Source organism: Lipophrys pholis (genome assembly GCF_963383615.2).
Source record: "Lipophrys pholis genome assembly, chromosome: 20".
Lineage (NCBI taxonomy): Eukaryota > Metazoa > Chordata > Actinopteri > Blenniiformes > Blenniidae > Lipophrys > Lipophrys pholis.
In genome coordinates this window covers 10,097,368-10,116,263 of record NC_137648.1, presented here as the reverse complement: position 1 = coordinate 10,116,263, position 18,896 = coordinate 10,097,368, and the positions used below count along the sequence as shown (strand labels likewise).

Below are 18,896 nucleotides of genomic sequence, written 5' to 3'. Positions count from 1 at the left end.
TTGGCGGCGCTGACCCCGCCCACTGCTGTCAGTCAACGGAGGTGGGCGTGGTTTGAGGCTGTCCGTCAAGCGCAGAATGAGAGGTGGCTAATTAAAGCGCCTGCTCAAAATAAAAAAACCTCGTCTGCCGTTCATCAATATGACGTCAAACTATGACGTGAAATTGATTATAAAAGGTGGTTATCCAGTTTCTGTTATATCTACTGATGTTGTAATTATGTATTTTTAAACCTGTATAAAATATCGTGTTTTTTGGGGGGGTCAATGGTTCAAGAAAATTTTTTATAATTTTGTTAAAACTGTAATATTACTGAATTATGACTTTTTTATTTAATCAATTTTCAGACAGTTGCATTAATATTCCGTGTTGAAAGCCATCAGGCATTTTGAAGGGCGGCGAAAACCACAGGGTCCTCTGCTGAAGGACCACGCATAGAGGTAAACAAGAGATGTTTGGTTAATTAACTTACTCCCATCGATTTTACTTCAATTAACTCTCTCGCGTGTTCGCCTACAAGTGACCAGGACGTGATGGCGGGCGATAATGAACTGGAAAAGTATGTAATTACCTCTGTTTATTGTTTGTTGGCGTGAGCAGCCCTCTCTTTATGGTAGCAGCGAGAGAGAGGGTTATATTTGGGTCACAGCTGCTGTATTTAATTGTACGCAGCAACTGTAAGGAAAGCCAGCCCTCATGTATCAGATAGCTTTAGCTGCCTGTGTTGTGTGGTTAAAGGTTGGATATATCAGCACATCTCTTCTGCTGAGACTGCTGAATCAGTTGCTCAGGTCAAACCGGGACACTGCCGCTGTCCCTCATTCTCTCCTCGTGATTCACTCCTCTCCCTCCGCATCACTCCGTTTACTCTCACTTGATTAAATCATCCTCCCCTTGGCTTCTCCTTGGAGTTTTTGTACCACCTTTGTCCCCCCCCCCCCCCCCCCCCCCCCCCCCCCACACACACACACACACACACATTCTCCACTTCATGTAACTCCTGTTGGTGTTTTCCCTTATCTTCCTCCATCTAGACGCGCAATAGAGGAGCTCCTCAAGGAGACTGACAGGGCTCGACTCAGAGCAGAAACGATGGGCCCCACAGGATGGTAAGCACCGTGTTGGACATTTGATCAGTGTCAGCCTGCACACGCCTGTTATTTGTGAATGGCTCACTGTTGCTTGTCAACAGATGTATATGTGAGGCAGCTCCAGCCCGCCTACTCATCCATATATCCATGGTCGCAGGTCTTGAGCTTGCCAAGACTAATGTTCTGCACAGGGCAGAGTACTCTCAACAGATTAGTCCCTGTCCGTCATTTTAAGGTGTAGTGAGAATAGACAAATATGCCATAGTAATAGCACATATTGTTGCAAATGTTCCACTTTTCCGGTTAAACTTTATTTGTATTTAGTTGCTTGCTTAGATTTACAAAACTGAACCAGTTCTGAAAACCTCTCTGATTTCTTAATATGATTTATGTGTTATGATATTACAACACCTAATTTTAAACTTGTTTTTTTTTTTGACGGTGGAAATACCTCTCCTAAATAATTATTCTGTGGGCGTAGTGTGCCTTTTTATTGCTTAAGATCATCCTCATTCACTGGCAGAATCAATGAATCTATAGCCCAAGTAATTCCTCTCAAAACTAAAAACTATAAAATCATAAGGACTTGAAAATGCATGTTATGTACAGGGACTCAAAATATGAAGTACAGACATCTTGACATACATTATTTATTTTCCATCTCACAACATGAGAGCAAGGCACATCAGTCTCATAAACAAGTATATTTACAGATTACAATATTTGTTTTATTTCATTTTTAGCAGTGGGCTTCACCAAAAAAACTATTTTCTGAAATGTTAGTTTGTTTTGTTGAGCGATCGATGATGAAACTACATCTGCATTGAAAACCAACAGCCTTTTGTTTGGTTGATAGGCTATATGAAAAATACATCCTGAGCTCAAAACACCCAGTCTAAGTAAAAAAATTACAATTTCTGTACTGTTTAATTCTATGCAGATTTCATAGTGTAATAAGTACTCCCACCGCCTTTTCTGTGATTAACTCATTCATACAAAGATGTGTGGAAAGAAGACCCTGAGAATCAATATCTCCATTTTCTGCTCTGTGGGAGAGAGCCTGTTTCAGTTAATGTGTCCAGTGATATAGTGTAGTTGTTATTAGCTCTGATCTCGGTGGCCAGTCCATCTGCCTCTTTCTAATGCTCAGGGAGGCAAGTGTAACATGTCTAATCTGCCGCCCCACGTCTTGACAGATGACACACACGTGTCTGTTGTCTCTCTCTGTCAGGCTGAAGTGCCCTCTGCGCAGCACCAACAAGCGCTTCCTCCTCAACACCCTGCGCTCAGCCGGCCTGCAGCAGCGCGGAGATGAACCCAGAACCGGAAACTCCGCCACCAGAGGGCGCCTGAGAAGCGAGTCCTCCGACAGAAGCCGCGACCGGAGCAGGTCACCTCCCAGGGAACACAGGAGAGACGGAGGCCACTCAGATTCTAAACATTATCACAGGGACAACCGCAAACACAGAGACAAGAAACTGGACAGAGACAAAGACAGACGCCAAAGACACAGAGACGACAATGACAGGACACATGTGGATGGACGCAACAGAAATGAAGACAGAGATGGAGAAACGGACTAATACAGTGGCTTGCAAAAATATTCACACCTCTTGAACTTTTCTACATTTTGTCACATGACAATCACAAATGTTAATGTATTTTATTGGGATTTTATGTGATAAACCAGCACAACGTGCAGCATAATTGTCAAGTGAAAGACAAATGATGCATGGTTTTAAATTATTTCACAAATAAAAAAGCGTGGCATGCAAAAGTCTCAGCCACCTTTAGGAGCAATGACTGCAGCAAGTTTTTTTGGCGTCTGTTTCAACCAGGTTTGCACATCTAGAGACTAGAATGTTTGCCCATTCTTCTTTGCAAATTATTTCAAGCGATCATATAACGTCCCAAAAAATATATATTTGCATTTGTGGTTGCAATGTGACAACATGTGGAAAAGTTCAAGGGGTATGAATACTTTTGCAAGCCACTGTACCTCTGCTTGAGCAAGAGCAGCACTCCATCTCCAGAGGTTGGTTTCTTTCCCAAGAGCACAGTGGACCTGAAACTGCTTTGTGGCCCACAGAGCTGCACAAAATTATTTTTTTCTTATTTCCTATGGATGACCCTACCTTTGTGTGTTTTTTTTCCCCCTCACATGATTGAGCTTGTTAGAATTGTTTGTACCTGGAGTAGAAAAGGTTGGTTTCCATGTATAAAGTCGTCAGCATTCTTCCATCTGGTTATTGGGGCTTTTTAAGAGCAGATGGACTCAGATGTTGTAATACTGTTTATCTCTCCATCTGGTCCGTTTCCATTTAACCTCGATTTTTTCATTGTTGCATTGGGTTTTATACAAGTGACCGCAGGCTGCCCCTTTGCTCAACATCACCAGTAGGTTTATTACAGTAACTTTAAGTGTCAGGACTTCTCGCATAGACCATTAAACACACGGAAAAAAATTCTGAGAAATCAGGTAAAAAGCGTTTTTACGCGCATCACGCTTCATAAATCACATTGCCTGTCTCCACTAGTTGAGAATATCTTTGGTTAACTGTTTCCTTCCTTTTTGAAACAATGATCAAATATAAACACCATTAGGCCAGAGTGTAGGCGGTGTTTTGTATAGACTCGGTTTGCTTGAACTTTATTGCATCGCTGAGTGCCCCATTAAGATACGTGGAAAGTGCCATAATTGCTTTTGAAGAACCCTGTGCAAATACCGTCTGTTGGTACACACTGTGAATGTAAAAGCCCCGTCTTCCTGTACAACTTGCATCAAAACATGAGTACATCACACTTTCGTTTAAAGCAGACGGCTGAAAAACATTTGCGTAACGGTGCAGACGAGCGCTATGGAGCAACGCGTCACGCCGCGCGCGGCTGTTAATTGAGTTCAGCCGATCTCTCGAGCTTAATTGGTTTACCACGAGAACCTCTGGTTAATGGGGCGAACGCAGAGGCCGCTGGCTGCTAATGGCCAGCAAACATGGCGAGAGTGCAGCGACCAGCGCCCGTTCCGTGTTTGTCGTCGCCAAGGGCCGCTTCGTGAGGGGACCGTGGACCAAGCCGCGCAAAAATGGTGTTAAATGATGCATTTTCAAAAGTTTAATGGGTACATTTTAAACGTCAGAAAAAGAGTTGTTAGGTGAGAAAGAGCTGTGAAAAGAAGTTGTGGCGCTTTTCATTCGTGTTTCCAAGACAACTGTCTCTCCATCCAGGTCTCTTATCTCGCAGGTCAACCAATGTTTGCGCCCATACGTATCGATTTATCAGTCACAGTGTGCAGACAAGAGATACATCCATATAAATTGTCGATGCCCGTATTGTTTGAGGACAATCCAAAATGTTCCTCCCATGCAGGCGGCTCTAGACTAACATGAACCTTTTAACCCATTTATGGAGGTAGAGTCCCAGAGACCGGCCAGTTCGTGTTTCTGCTGAGAGAGCTCAGGTGGATGCCAGGTAAACTCACGCTGCATTGATTTACGCGGAGACAGTCTGTCTGCTCGAAAAGTCCTACAACCTGTCGAACATCCTGGAAGTGAGCTCCGTGGGTCTGCTGTTCTGAACAAACAGTGACACCAATGGTTTGCTCCCTCCAGAGTCACATGGTGCCACGGTGACACACCTGTGTGGAGCCGCAGGTGCCTCGCAGTTGCGCCAGAGGAAGGCAGAGCTGAAGGTCCACGCGAAGGCAGCTGGTGCGGTGCATGTGCGCAGGGAATCGGCCCTGCAGCCTCGGGTCCTCGCACAACCATGAACCGGGAAGATCATTACTTTCCCACTCAGGTTTTTAAGGAGTCGTGCGTCTACCAGAGATCACAAGGTGATGAGTACAGCCAGAGCCCGCCGCCCTGCCTCTACATGAGCAGACAGGTGCACTCCGTCTACTCGCCACCGTCCATGGGAGCCTTGGAGCCGGCCGGCCTGCCGGACATGACCCCGGCCTACAGTCTGCACAGCATACGGGAGGATCCGGGCGTGCCTCAGCTGCACCACCCGCAGGGGCTCCAGCAGCAACCTCTCCAAACTCCGGGATACGGGGACACGGTCGATCAGAGCAGATATCACCTGCCATTCCCCTGGATGAAAACCACGAAATCCCACGCACACACCTGGAAAAGTTCCTGGACAGGTAAAACATGGCACATATAATGTGAGAGTTTTTAAACCTTTAGTTAAATGAAATTGTGTTAACCACCACTCTGGTTTCAAAAGCTTTCTATTCAGGAGATTTAGTTTGTCGGTCAATTTGTTTGCCCTTTCGGGTCTTATCGTTACAATATGTGTGTTCTTTGCAAATAATTCAGCAAATCTCAGATTGCCTCAGGGTGTTGAGGACGTAATCTCTGTTTACCTGTAAGAGATCTCATTCTTTTTTTAATTTATTTTTAATTTAATTGAATTTCAGGGTTGTGGCTGAGGTAGGACAGTTGCTGAATAATTTACTTACGCAAAGGAAGGGCAAGGAGTGATGAATTAGATTCACATTTATTAGAATTTCCAAAAAAGAAAAGTTCTGCTTAAATGAACTAAAAGGTGTGTTCATTTGATAACACTTGAAAAAGCTGTCACATAACCTACAATACAAGGCAACCATGCGTTCCATGTTAGTATAAAATGACAAAGTTCCTGTAATTTAAAGCTAAATGTGTCGTGTCTGACATTTACATTTTTGCCCAGTCTAAAAAAGAAAAGGCAAAGCTTTGTTAAACTGCCTTAAATATTGTCATTGGAAGTTATCAGAACAAAAGCTGTCATTTGTTTCCATAAACATTTTTTTACATTAAAGTTGCATTCACATAAAGTTTATGGCGACGGTTTTAATCAGGATATACACACTGTGAAATCATCTCCAAATATATAAACCATGTGCATACAATCTAAAAGAACAACATTAAATTAACACAAAGGAACAACAATGCAAACAAGTTGGTGGAAAATATCGTGTTGTTTCTTGCTGCACAACTTTTGATTGTTTTGTCTTTGGGAAAATTGTGTGCGCCTTAGTAACTGTTCAACACTGTCGCATAGTTTTCTCTAAGGGTCACCTGACATCTTGAAAAACCTCGAATTCATCGAGGTTTGTTTTTATTTTTTGTCTGCGGCAATTCAGTTCGAGGACAATTCTTGCGTGACGTCCATCTGCTTGTGTCTTGAAATATTAAAAGCCTCAATATATCGGCATAAACTCTTTTTATTGCTGTTTTACTTGATCCTTCAATGTAGGTCAGCACATGTGCTGGACATATTAGTCAAAGGAAATAACATGCAGTTCAGCCCAAATTCTTATTTCCAAAGTAATTTTCCATATAACGGACCACAAATATCAGCTGTAAACCTAGAATAATATATATCTAAAGTGACTGTCAATTCCAGAAATTTAAATTTCAAGCTATTTTTAATCATAAGATAAACACAATATTTCTCTGACAACTTGCCCGTGGTCTTCTAATAAGTACATTAATCATTTTTTCATTGATTTATTTATTTTTTTTCCCTTGTGGCAGCTGGAGATTTGAGTTCAAACAAGACTGACAATGCCTCTAATTAAGGACTTTTCTGTGCAAATGTCTAATGCAAACAAATGTGTGTGGGTTCAGGGCCGTACGTGATGGCGGAGACGGAGGAAAACAAACGCACGAGGACAGCCTACACGCGCGCCCAGCTGCTGGAGCTCGAGAAAGAGTTCCTGTTCAATCGCTACATTTCGAGGCCACGCCGCGTGGAGCTCGCGCTGACCCTGAGCCTCACCGAGCGCCACATCAAGATCTGGTTCCAGAACCGGCGCATGAAGTGGAAGAAGGAGGAGGACCGGAGGAGGGCCCGGGGGGCCGACCCGGACCAGGACTCCTCCATCACCTCCGGGGACCAGGGCGAAGCGGCGGGGGGAGTCTCCTCCACGAACGGACCTCACAGCAGCACGCCCCCCGTCTCCCCGCTGCACGCGCACACGCTCCCTGCCACCGGGTCCAGAGAGCCCGCATAGATCCACTGGAGGGAGGAACTCCGCAGACTGGACCCCGACGTGATGCAGAACTCAAGGATTTGAATGGATTCTCGTCTCGATTGGGTTTGTAGTTTTATTATGAGGAGATGAAAGTCTCTCCTAGAATTTCCATTTATTTAAAGCGCTTATTTTACTTTTTCCAGGATTCTCGTGGACGATATCCGGACTAAAAGGACAATTCATCGACACGTGTTTTTAAATATGTTTGACACGAGATGCGGAGACCACAAAGGAACCACCTCTTTTGACACTATTGCATTCAGATGGCGTTATTATAAGTTTCATATAGTTTTGCAAGTTTCCATGTAAGATTTGTTGTAAAATCCGTGTCATGCTGTCTGTATGGAGTAGCTATAGCTTTTGTAATCAATTAACCAACTAACGTTTGATTATCCTGACCAGACCATTTTCACTGATTTACCAGTGAAAATAATTGCGTGAGAAGCATTTACAGGACATAAACGCATTTCAAGATGAAACTGTGATCACTGACAGCTATTTACATAACCATACATTTCTGAATGTTGTTGTATGACATTCTGATTCATGTACACAATATATTTACAAAATAGATACTACATTACTAATCTTGATTCATTACTAACATTAGTAAGTATTTTTTTCTATTACTGTGTTGTTGAATTGCAGTGGCTGAGACACTTATTTTTTCTATACATGTCGACACTTTCTTAAACTAATGGTCAAAGTTATTTTCTAACCAATTTAATTATTTTTTTTTAACAAGGGCCAGCTCTTGTTTATTCTGGTAAATATAACAAACTGACCCCCTTATTTAAACAGATCATGCTGTTTGACCCCATACTATAATGTCAGTTGGTGACTTAGGCCATTTCATTTGGTGTGAATTGAAACATAATGTGAACTTTCATATATTTTATATTTGATTTGAAATGTTTTTTTTTCTTTTAACTTTCTAAAACGACTCCGACCATTGGTTTAATGGAGGAATGTTTTATTTCATATATGCAGTTCCTCATACAGTCCAACAAGCGGTGCTACAGCACACTCTCAGACCCCCCCCCCTTAAAGTTTTACATTACATTGTTTTCCTACCATTTTTATATTATGTACGTTGTTAAATGACAGAGATGCGCATTTTTTTTCAAGCGTTCATTATTGCAATATTGTTGATAAATGAATAGGAACTATACATTTGGAATAAAGAATGTATGACGTCCCTTAAACCCACCAGCAAACACAGCCATGAGATGAGTAAAGCGGCACATGTAAAAGTTTTACAGTTTGTTTGGAGTGTCACTGAACACGAGACTCTGCAGACGCACGCGTAAGATCTTCTTCACCTCCTCAATGCCTCGCGCCCTCTCCTCCGGGAGCTCGTGCAGGCGGCGCTCGGACAGCTGCTGCAAGATGGTGCTTTTGTCGCTCATTCGTGCGCAGATGACAAACGGAAACCCGAAGCGCTTCTTGTACTCGTTGTTGAGCCGGGCCATGCGCGCGGCTTCCCCCGGGCTCAGCGCGTCCATACCGGCGCGCGCCTGCTCCTCGCGCGACTCCCTGGTCAAAGTACCGCTCTGGAGGTCCCTGCCCGCAAGGTCCGGGTGACACCTCAGGATCCCCTCTTTACCTGCGCACACGAGTTCGCCGATTATTGCAGCGCCAACGTTATAATCGGATCCATTACGCACAGAATCAATTAATGGAGGAAGCAACGTGTAAGAAACAAAAGCAACGACAACATGCTCAAATCTGGTGGAATGGGTCAGTGCGTCACCTGATTCTGGGAGTTCGTCTATGAACTCATTGATCGACGTCTCCAAAGCATTTAGGTTGGCGAAGGGACGCCTGGACCACACAGCGGCTGTTATGATCGGACATTTCTCTACCACATTACCGAAAATATCCACGAAATCCTCGTACGGGAGAGCATTTACTGCGCCGATGTCCATGTTTAGACGGGAGCACACTTTGGTGGTTGCACAGCCAGAGTTTATTGATCTCGTGGGAACGCTTTGCAACCAGGGTGAACGTACCGGTGGACAAACAGGACACAGTGTCCAACTGTGGTTAACTCTGATGTGCCCATCTGTGTCATCATTGGCAGGATTTAACTTTCTTCCTACAATCTGTAACTCCCAGATTGTTTATAATATCTAATAGAAATCAGAGAACTAGAACTTTGCCCCAGGATTCACCCCAAAAATTGGGTTAAACTGTGATAACTGGCATCAACAAACAGGTCATACAGAAAAAAGCATTAATATTCTAAATAAAATAGCTACTTGAGATTTTAAATCCTTGACTTGACCCGGAGGTATCTGTGAGTGCTGACCGTTAGACTACAGTGCGGAACTCGTGTGTCATATTTCTGATTGAACATGTTTTTACATTCAATTTTTATGCAGTGACCTCTCAAAACTTTCCCTGCAAACCTGTGTATGATCTGCTGAAGTATGAAAGTGCACAGACATAAAAATAAACACAAATGTAGTATGAATTAAGTGAGAATACTGATTTTCATATTCCATCACTAGTGGGTCATAAAAAGGGAGAAATGAAATGTCCTTGTAAAATGTTTGTTAAAAGATGAAACGTTCTTTATCTTAAAGTCCAGAGGAACTATTCAAGTTTGACATGAGAAATGCACATGCACACTAAAGTTAATTGTTTTAATGAGTAACATACATTTTACAGCATATATAAAGTTACAACACAGGATAATATTCAATAAAACCAAAAAGAAAAAGATGTAAACAATACTTTAGGCATGTACAAAAAAATGCTTGAACTGCTTATAATAAGTGCTGATGTATAAATGTGTACTAATGTTTTAAGGCAAAAACATTTAGGACCTGTTGCTACAATATGTTGTCTCAATATATATATATATATATATAAAACCTCATACTTCTATGAATACATGTCCTCATTAATGTCCTGAGAACTACTTTTTTTTAGCTGCACAAGAGAATAAAACAATGCTGTTTACATTCAGAGAATATTTTGATAGCAAAAATATAATTCATTGAAATAACACAATGCAATAAAACAATTTGCTCAGCTGATCGAATTCTGCTAACAATGCGCTACACATGCTGTTTGAACCGAGTAGAAAGTAAAAGGACGTCAGTCCCTTCTCCAGTAAGTACCTATTGTGTAAGAACTCTTTACATGTTGAGATCACTCTGCGTCGGACCTCTTCAGCTGCTCCTTCTCAGATTCCACCATGTCCGGTGTTCCTGCAGTTATTCTACCTTCAGCCGGACGAGTCTGACAGTAGTTGTTGGCCGACGGCGTGCCGCCTTTGATCTCCTGAGCCAAGGCTGAAATGTCCAAAATGGCTGATGAATTGTGGTAGTCACTGGAGGTCTGGTCGAGCATGTTGTGGTAGAGCTACAGAAAAGAAAGTAGTTTGGAGAAGGAAGTCGGACTTGATTATAAATCAGGTACAATTTGGAGAGTGCCTGTCTCGTGGTGTAAGTGGAAACACTTCCCTGTGATGTTTGCAGTTGAACCTACAAATCAATTCCAGCATACCTTCTCCTCTCTGTCAGTCAGCTGGCTGCACATGAAGGTCACCAACTTGGAGAAAGATGGCCGGTCGCAGGAATCCAAGGCCCAACAGTTGCACATCATCTCATATCTGAAGAAGGAAGCAACGGGATGTAGACTGTTGAATTAGCTTGGATGTAAGGACATGATGCTCATGCATGAAATCCACAATAATCACCGTTACCAACTTTTTAAAAAGATGTTTCCACATATGATAAAGTTTCTGCTGCCATTGTTAGCAATTCAAACCAGTTCAGTTTTACCACCAAACTTTTTGCGATTGTTGTGAAATATTAGAACGTCAACGCAGGAGTGCTGGAAATCTTGTTGAAGCGAAAACACTTACACAGAGTCGTTGGCATAGTATGGAGCCTCCATCTTAAATCCTTTATCGATCATTGAATAGAACGTGTGATCCACCTTCATGCCTGGGTACGGAGTCACACCTGAGGAAAAAAACATCGGCGGTTTACCATTACGTAGGAAGTGATCCTGTGTCCATTTTCTCTTAAATGTGTTGTGCACAATGAGAGTGCGCGCCCTATGCAACAACTACCAAGTGAAAATATCTCCCAGAGTAGAATGCCGTAAGCCCAGACGTCACTCTTCGTGGTGTACATCCCATGAAAGATGCTCTCTGGTGCCATCCACTTCACGGGCAGAGGCACCTGAAGGACCGGGAAGCAGTCGCCGTCATAACAAGGTCAGAAATAGTCCAGTTTGAGCTGAATCACTGGAGAATGTAAAACGGACGTACATTTCCTCTCACGACATAGTTGGAGTCGTTGTCGATGTCCCTGGCCAGCCCAAAGTCACCAATTTTCACCAGTCGGCCCTTTGTCACCAACACATTCCGAGCTGCCAGGTCCCTGTGGATACACTGTGGACAGACGCAATCTTCACTCACTTTTGAGTTTTCTATTTTAAGTTTTATCATTTAAATTTAAGTTTTTATTAATATTCTGTTCTTTTTAAACATCAGTCAAAATCACACAACGCTCCAAATGTTTACAATCGTTACAGCTAGAAAATTGATGTGAAATCGCATGTCATGAGAAACATAATTATAAATATATTTTAGAAATATACCTTGGACACCATCATTACAACATCTATCAATCAATACGCTGGCAGCTGACTATTTCCTTAAACAACTGATCATTTTATCCCCACCGATGTGTGTTTTATCAACATCTGGACCCTGAATGCGGCGTGCTTGTTGTTTGGGTTAACAGATGAAAAATGTACACGGAGTGGTCTGCTTGTGTCTCACATTCATGGAGGAAAGGAACTCCATGCCTTTGGCCACTTGGAAGGCAAAACTCAGCAGGTCATCAAAGGTCATGGCTTGATAGTCGTCAGTCTGGTCGTCGGTTTCGCAGATTTCTGGGTCTGCAGAAAAACCGCGCTCAGTTACAATCGTCAAAGCCAAGCATTTCTTTTTAGTTTCTGCGTATACAGATATTATCTTTCATTTAACATGATGGTGCGTCAGTGACCTATTTGACTACGTGTCTCAAAACCGGGTCCGATATTACAAAAACAGCACTGCTCCAGTTTCCTGATGCATATACATGAAATGCTGATGCAAATAAATTACAGACATTTATGAATTATAGGAACAGTGAAGACAGAGAAAACGTTTCTCTGCTAAAGTGTGACTTTGCTGTAAATTTTGTACTTGTACATGTAACAGTCTCCTTATTGTAATTTGTGGTTGAATAGTGTTTTAATAATGTTCAATACAATAGCAGCAACATGTCTGTGAAGCAGAATCAAATAAGTGGTTGCCTGCCTTATGTGGTATTTGTGCAGGGATTTATCTACATATACTTATTTAAATAAGCATGTATTTTAGCTGATATGAATCTGTGGGTTTTGATGAAAAACAAGCCAATTTAATGTCTATAAGAAAGAAGATATGTTGTACTTTGAAGTTAGTCATTTTGGACCCTCCATCTGAGTCTGGCTTTAAATCTTGTTTCTGACCTTCATAACCATCCATGTCACTGGAGTTAAGCGTGAGCAGGGCGATGTCCTCCTGCCCCCTGGTGGTTGAACTGTGCATGGCAACGTAATCATTCACCGCTGCCTCGAGTTCACTGACAAAACACAAATGTGACATATTTGTCATGTTGGTATTTTTTTCATCCCCTAAAACCTTTAACAAATATAAATAGATTAATGATAGTTAACAGATAAACTTGTTTGGATAAATGCCATTGCCCGACAGTTCAACTTTTTTCCTTCGAATTCTTGTATTTTTCTTTCCATCCCATCTGCTTGTGTTCCCACCTTGACTTCTTCCTGGGCTGCAGGTTGTGATAAAGGCTGCTGAAGCGGTCCTTGTTGAAAGCATCAGTCACAGACTTGTGGTAGTGTTTACTGTTGCTTTTCAAGTAGTTCAGCAAGTCCCCAAAACAGCAGTACTGGAAAATCAGATATATGGGTCCTGCAAAAGGCCATCAGATCATGAGAAATCAACATTTGATCCAATTTGACGGTGATGGCTGCATGGAAATTCACTGTGCTGTGGAGAAATACCCGTGTCAGTGCATGCACCAAGCAGGTTCACAATGTTGACATGATGGCCAATGTGAGTCAGCATCTTGAGCTCTGTCATCAAAGCCTCCTTCTCCACTGACTGGTGTTTTTCTGCAGCGGTTAAACACGATATCAGCCTCTGAATCATCATCCTTAACACTCCACACGTCAAAGATAAACACTGACCTTTAAGCATCTTCACAGCCACCTGCTGGGAGACACCCGGCTTGTTGATGCCATAAGCTGTAGCATGGACCACCATGCCAAACGCTCCAGCGCCCAGTTCTTTACCTGGAAAGGACTTCATTTTAGTTATTGCTGCTGCGTACCTCGAAAGAATCCCTTCCCAGGTTCATGGGCTAAGAGATTTCTTCCACAATTGAGATAAATAATCGTAATTAAGCACAAACAAACAAACAAACAAACAAATCACAATTTGAAGGCAAGACAGGCAAAACTCTTGAACACAAAAAGCAAGCAAAGTGGAAACATTTAAAAACAAATATTTTAACTTTTTAATGCTTGATTTCAACTGGTAAATGGACCTCACATTTTTATTACTTGTAAAAGATGATCTACCTCCATTGAGAAGTGCAATGTCGTGCACCAAGGACACTCTGAGACATGAACAGAGGGAGCTGGGGGACTTGAACATCAAACCCGCTCGTTCAACTCAGCCTTGTTGTGCACTTTTCCATTGTATTGTTTCACTCAAGTACCAACCATAAATAATATCATGTGTAGCATCTGGAGTGACTCATACCCAGCTCAAGGTTTTCTCTTGGAAACTCCCATTTCCTGTTGTACTCAAAGTTCTTGAAGTTGATGAAGATGTAATCATTATCATTGGGTCCAACCATTTCGATCATTTGAAGTTGTGGCTGATACTGGGGTTTCTGTGGGAAAAACACAGTTTGGTGCCATGTTCTGCGTGTGTGTTTGTACTTCTGTGTGTGCCGATCTGACACTTCATATACCTTCTTTCTGATGAAGCGCAGGAGCACCAAGATGACCACCGCCAGAGCCAGAAGCAGGAGCAAGCTGCCTACTTTCAGCAGTGTCATTCTGTCATCAAGACGTGGCTCGCCTGAAGCTATCCAAAGAGAATAATCAACCATGTGAATTAACAATTTTATTGAATCATTTTGGACAAAAAGTGCTCAGTACCTTTGAGGACCACAGGTGAAGATGAGAAGTACACCTTGCTGCACCATGACCCAATAGAATTTGCCAGGCAAAACTTCAAATATTGTTCATCCAGTAAAGCTTTGCTCAGTGAGCTACTGATTGGCTTGTTACAAAAAACACTGGCGTCTGTTTGAAAGGTGTTTGGGATCTCTTCCCAAGAAGAGTCTGTTTCACAGCTGTGGGGAGACAAATAACAGGGGCATTGAATTCTGAGGGCGTCCATGTCCTCTGCATGGACAGAGCAGCTCGACCGTCACCACATTCATGAATCTTACCTTTGATTGAATGAAGAACAAAACATCCAGGAGTGATTTGCTGGAACAAGACTCGCCGTCTCAACAGTGATGCTATCATTGAAATTGATCCATCTGAACGTTGGTTTGTCTTCAAGAAAAAGGAAAGAAAAGGCGGTGCGGTATATGCTCTTCAGTGTTGAAATGTATGTGGAAAGTAGAAAACGAAAAATAAAAATGCAAATAATTTACAATAACTCACCGACCACACACACTGATATGGTTTTTGTTTGGTTTTGCGCTCCAGACTTCAGGTGTAACTTGTAATTTCCTGATGCGAGTGGCTCACACAGCTTCACAGTCCTACGAGAGGCATCACGACAGCTTCAAACTAAATTCTTATGAATTTTTTTGCTTACTCAGACCATAAAAACCATTTAATTACATTTCCATATAAGCTTGGTGTGTCATTAACATTTATGCACCGTGATAGTATTTTTTTTTTTTCCTCCCGGTACCTGTTGGAGTACACTCAAACACACTAACCACATTGTCAAGCTCTAAAATAATGTATGATGGAACTACCTGTGCTTTGTTACCCATTCATCCCTGACACATTTGGTAATATGTTTATCAGGGGCCTCCCAGGAACACTGCTGGAGCACCGGATGGTAGGAGACAGAGGCACGCAAACAGGAGCTGGATGCATTGTGAGCTGATAGAATCTTGCTCTTATCCAGCTGAGCAGATAGGAAACCTCCAGCTAAAGCAACACAACAATAAATGCATGCATAATAGAGTCAAACTTGAAATAAATACATTTTTTAAATACAAATTACTCAGTGCTAATTTTTAGTAGATGGAAAAAAATAAGTAAGACATCCACTAACCTTGGACATTAATGTAAACAGACTTTGTTTTGTTTTGTGAATGCCTGCAGGTATATGTGCCACTATCCTCTTTTCGGAGGGATTTCATGAACAGGTAGGCCAAACGATTCTTCAACTGTTTCTCAGTTGCAATGCACACCTGGAAGACAAGGACAAAGCTGGTGACATACACTGAGATGCTTTGCAACGTGTGTCTCGTGACCCTTTTACCACAAACACAGTGGTAATATCCCCATACGAAGATGTGAGTTAGTATTTCCATTGTACCTCATTGTCAGTCCCACATGTACTGGCCTTCACTGGGCTGCCGCCATTCTCCCACACAGGGTCTGGCTCTGTGTAACGCTGTATTCGACAGCGAAGCAGTAAAGAGTCACCAGGACTCAGAGTCACATTAGAAACTTCAGAAGTTTTCCGCATGCTGCTGTCCAAGTCTGAAACATACAGAAGGCCCCAAAGTCACACAAAACACTTGACAGTCGTTCCTTTTTTCCAGTAATCACATTCATGATGATTATTTGCGTCCAGTCCAAGGTTTCTAGTCTGCTTTACTCTCACTTTTTCAAGAAACTGAACCACGCTTTGGAGTTAAGTCACTACATGTACAGTTTTGAAGATAAAGTACCGTAGTCGTATATTTGGGAGCATTCTTGTCCTTCAGCATTTGTAGCACAGCACGTCACTTCGTTCGTAGTATAGTGAACACTTGATATTGAGCTCTTGGCTTTTCCATTGCTTGACCGAACATTCATCCCAACTCTGTTTCTATTCAAATGGTAAAAAAAAAAATTCATTAGTCACAGATTCCTGGTGTAACGTGCTGCTTGAAGCAACTGAAATGAACAACATACCCAGTCCATTTGATTGTGGGCTTTGGGGAACCCTCAGAGGTGCACGTGAAATTGTAGTCGTAGAAGCGAGAATTTCTATAAGGATGGCGGACCAGCATCAGCTGTGGCTTTGTGGGACGTTCTGCAGAAACATATAACACCACTTCATGTTGAGTGCTGGCTCAGCATTGTAATCGCAAGAAGGGCAGAGCCGCTACTCACTTATCACAACACGGAGATCGACGGGCAAAGACCTGCTTGCACCATTAGTTTCACAGGACAGGTTGTACTGGCCCGAATCGGCCTCAGAAAGCACTGGCGTGATCATGAAGAGACTCTGGTTGCTGTTGAGGTGGAAGAAAATCATTCCGTTTATTTATTCACATAAAAAGACATAAAAAGAAGTTCTTCCAAACTCACTCACATTGTCAGTATTGGGTCGGTTCCTTTTAACCACTCACACACAGGATATTCAGAGAGGCCCTCCAGGGAGATGTTCAGTTTCATACCGACCGACAATTCAATCCTGACAGGACCTGATGCGTTCACATAGTCACCTGCTCGAAAACACCCCACCTGTAGATAATACACACTTTTTAGTCTTTTCACATCATCGAAATATTCATTGTTGGCACACACATGAACACACGGGCTGACTTGCATGCTGAGTTTCTTTGCTACAAATTACACAAAGTGTGATCGTTAATCCCGCTTAATCCCACTTAGGGTCACAGAGAGATGGAACCAACTGCAGCTGGAATTAGGTGAAACGCAGTGTGCATCACAGACAGATTTAACAAGCACATAGCACGCCAATCCATGTAAAGCCAACAATTCATGTTTGGAGATTTTGTGAGGAAAGTGATAATGTTCTTGCAGCCCAGGTCTGTATATTGGAAATACAAATATAAAACCGAACAAAATGTCCATTAAAGTGAAATTTATCACCTTTTTTTTTTTTTAAAAGACATACTAAAATGACGGACATCGACAGAGTTCAAGAAATGAAACAAGACTGAAGTTGTGTTAACTTATTTCCCCTTCTGACTTCTTACAAAAACTTGCTTGCCTGCGCTGCGGCGCTGTGTATGGAAAGTCCTATAAAGTAACTGAATTAATTGTGTCAGTTCAGAAGTACACAGAAACATCTGATGAAATAGAAAAATTTTCTGATTGTGGTTCAGTTTTACCTCTTCACTGGGTGGACAAATGTGATTCTGGGCACCATCGGAGCAGAGCGCTCTGACAGCCAACAGCAGGAGAACAGCTTGAAAGACAGAAAATGACAAGTTTTATTTCAAATATTTCATCAGCTAAAACATGAAGGAGATATAAAATCTAATACAGTTTCATTTGAGAAAAAACAATGCAGTGGAAAAAAATAAATGTATTGCAAAAACTTTAAAACACTGCCAACACATTATGGATGCAAATACATTTATCTTTGATCTTTACAAGGCTTTTTTATTTATTTATTTATTTATTTATTTTAAAAATCAGGTCATGTAGTATTACTTCTACAATGTGAATAAAAACTCATAACTTTAAAACTCATGGGATCATAGTAGGTAAGCACATTTTTAATTATTTTGTTCTGAATACTGATACTCTAAAACATACTCATGATATACAGTATAGTGAAATATTTAATGTATCTTTATGCTTTAAATCAGCAGTTATTACTAGGTACTTATCTGAACCTTAATAGTGATGCAGTTGTGAGTTTTTTTGAAAAAACAACTTTAAGATTGTATGATATTGGTTGTAGTATGTCAGTGGTGTTGTTTTGGTGTTTCTAATATTGTGATCTCTCTTGCAGATTAAAGGAGCAGTCAAAACATCAGAAATCCTTCCTCTAAAAGTTAAACCTGCTTGTAATGGTCTCTTCAGTCATAAATGCTTTATTAAATCAATGTTTTTATGTCCAGATGACGATTCAAGCAATACAATTTTTTTTTTTAAAGTATGCAGTGCTGAGCAATTGCATTTAATCACATTTGAGATTGTAAATTAATTATAAAAGGCTGGTGAGTGTAAATAAATACGATTCAGATCCTGTTCTTCCTAAATTAAATGCATGTATTGAAATTTGACTGCAATTCTGCACAGTGGGCCCACAGAACTGAGACTAGTAGTTACTCACCTGCAATCATCTTTTTGTGCCTCTGGATGATGCTGGCTCTCAGTCCGGGTCACACAGTCTACTCATCCCGGGTTAGGCTGTGGGAGAAGTAGTGAACGAGATGCGCGCGAGGGGTTTTTTAAATAGAGGAAGTATAACTGCATGTGAGCCACGCCTGGTCGGTGTGGCAAAATATACAAACATGTAAACATTATTAAATGTAGATCAGCAAGGAAAACTGAAATCATATCTTAGGTTTTAGTGCTAAACGTTTATAAATTTGCAAAATTAATAAATGATTAAAAGTTAAGTTTAAATTTATGTCTATGCTTTTTTTAATCTAAATATTTCACTATTATTATTTTTTTGCAGACTGTAAACTTCTCCCTCCCATGGCTGTGATATCAACATAAATGATGCTGATGATAATAATAATAATGTGCGCGTGCAGCT

At 41.5% G+C, this 18,896-nt stretch overlaps 4 protein-coding genes across 7 annotated transcripts; 2 read left to right on the top strand and 2 right to left on the bottom strand.

The window, feature by feature from the left end:
- Nucleotides 1-383: 383 nt before the first annotated feature.
- Nucleotides 384-3,325, top strand: LOC308125550 (uncharacterized protein). Of its 3 annotated transcripts, XM_080489408.1 has the most exons (4): nt 408-438; nt 519-557; nt 1,033-1,107; nt 2,321-3,325. In XM_080489408.1, exons 2-4 carry the CDS (start codon nt 532-534, stop codon nt 2,670-2,672), a joined length of 453 nt encoding a protein of 150 aa, XP_080345534.1. In that variant the 5' UTR covers nt 408-438; nt 519-531; the 3' UTR covers nt 2,673-3,325. The 3 variants fall into 3 exon arrangements, with proteins under 3 accessions (XP_080345535.1, XP_080345533.1, XP_080345534.1); XM_080489409.1 differs by lacking the exon at nt 519-557 and having other exon boundaries at nt 384-438; XM_080489407.1 differs by having other exon boundaries at nt 384-557.
- Nucleotides 3,326-4,758: 1,433 nt separating this feature from the next.
- pdx1 (pancreatic and duodenal homeobox 1) lies at nt 4,759-8,306 on the top strand. 2 transcript variants are annotated; one of them, XR_013936408.1, is made up of 3 exons: nt 4,759-5,230; nt 6,699-7,168; nt 7,249-8,306. XR_013936408.1 is itself a non-coding variant. In XM_080489874.1 (2 exons), the coding sequence occupies exons 1-2, from the start codon at nt 4,852-4,854 to the stop codon at nt 7,082-7,084; spliced, it is 765 nt and encodes a 254-aa protein (XP_080346000.1). In that variant the 5' UTR covers nt 4,774-4,851; the 3' UTR covers nt 7,085-7,581. The 2 variants fall into 2 exon arrangements, 1 of the variants encoding a protein (XP_080346000.1); XM_080489874.1 differs by having other exon boundaries at nt 4,774-5,230; nt 6,699-7,581.
- Nucleotides 8,065-9,063, bottom strand: urad (ureidoimidazoline (2-oxo-4-hydroxy-4-carboxy-5-) decarboxylase). Its single transcript, XM_080489875.1, has 2 exons — nt 8,859-9,063; nt 8,065-8,711 (listed from the first exon to the last, which is right to left on the bottom strand). Exons 1-2 carry the CDS (start codon nt 9,031-9,033, stop codon nt 8,362-8,364), a joined length of 525 nt encoding a protein of 174 aa, XP_080346001.1. The 5' UTR covers nt 9,034-9,063; the 3' UTR covers nt 8,065-8,361.
- A 677-nt stretch (nt 9,064-9,740) lies between these two features.
- LOC308125722 (receptor-type tyrosine-protein kinase FLT3-like) lies at nt 9,741-18,572 on the bottom strand. Its single transcript, XM_080489680.1, has 24 exons — nt 18,465-18,572; nt 17,512-17,588; nt 16,746-16,897; nt 16,544-16,665; nt 16,343-16,463; nt 16,117-16,256; nt 15,759-15,925; nt 15,492-15,630; nt 15,187-15,364; nt 14,864-14,964; nt 14,644-14,752; nt 14,348-14,544; nt 14,158-14,273; nt 13,944-14,076; nt 13,367-13,471; nt 13,181-13,291; nt 12,932-13,088; nt 12,626-12,738; nt 11,910-12,028; nt 11,394-11,516; nt 11,193-11,304; nt 10,983-11,082; nt 10,622-10,727; nt 9,741-10,477 (listed from the first exon to the last, which is right to left on the bottom strand). The coding sequence occupies exons 1-24, from the start codon at nt 18,472-18,474 to the stop codon at nt 10,265-10,267; spliced, it is 3,021 nt and encodes a 1,006-aa protein (XP_080345806.1). The 5' UTR covers nt 18,475-18,572; the 3' UTR covers nt 9,741-10,264.
- Between the last annotated feature and the right edge of the window lie 324 nt (nt 18,573-18,896).

What these genes read in the sequence shown, in the direction of transcription:
- LOC308125722 (XM_080489680.1), bottom strand. An exon ending in TTTGTCCACCCAGTGAAGAG is followed by an intron (nt 16,898 to 17,511) that starts GTAAAACTGAAC and finishes TATTATCTACAG; the next exon opens with GTGGGGTGTTTTCGAGCAGG. An exon ending in TGTTTACATTAATGTCCAAG is followed by an intron (nt 15,365 to 15,491) that starts GTTAGTGGATGT and finishes GTGTTGCTTTAG; the next exon opens with CTGGAGGTTTCCTATCTGCT.
- pdx1 (XM_080489874.1), top strand. Translation starts at nt 4,852, where the DNA reads ATGAACCGGGAAGATCATTACTTTCCCACTCAGGTTTTTAAGGAGTCG. An exon ending in CTGGAAAAGTTCCTGGACAG is followed by an intron (nt 5,231 to 6,698) that starts GTAAAACATGGC and finishes GTGTGGGTTCAG; the next exon opens with GGCCGTACGTGATGGCGGAG.
- LOC308125550 (XM_080489407.1), top strand. Translation starts at nt 532, where the DNA reads ATGGCGGGCGATAATGAACTGGAAAA. An exon ending in GGCGATAATGAACTGGAAAA is followed by an intron (nt 558 to 1,032) that starts GTATGTAATTAC and finishes TCCTCCATCTAG; the next exon opens with ACGCGCAATAGAGGAGCTCC. An exon ending in ACGATGGGCCCCACAGGATG is followed by an intron (nt 1,108 to 2,320) that starts GTAAGCACCGTG and finishes TCTCTCTGTCAG; the next exon opens with GCTGAAGTGCCCTCTGCGCA.
- urad (XM_080489875.1), bottom strand. Translation starts at nt 9,033, where the DNA reads ATGGACATCGGCGCAGTAAATGCTCTCCCGTACGAGGATTTCGTGGAT. An exon ending in AGACGAACTCCCAGAATCAG is followed by an intron (nt 8,712 to 8,858) that starts GTGACGCACTGA and finishes TCGTGTGCGCAG; the next exon opens with GTAAAGAGGGGATCCTGAGG.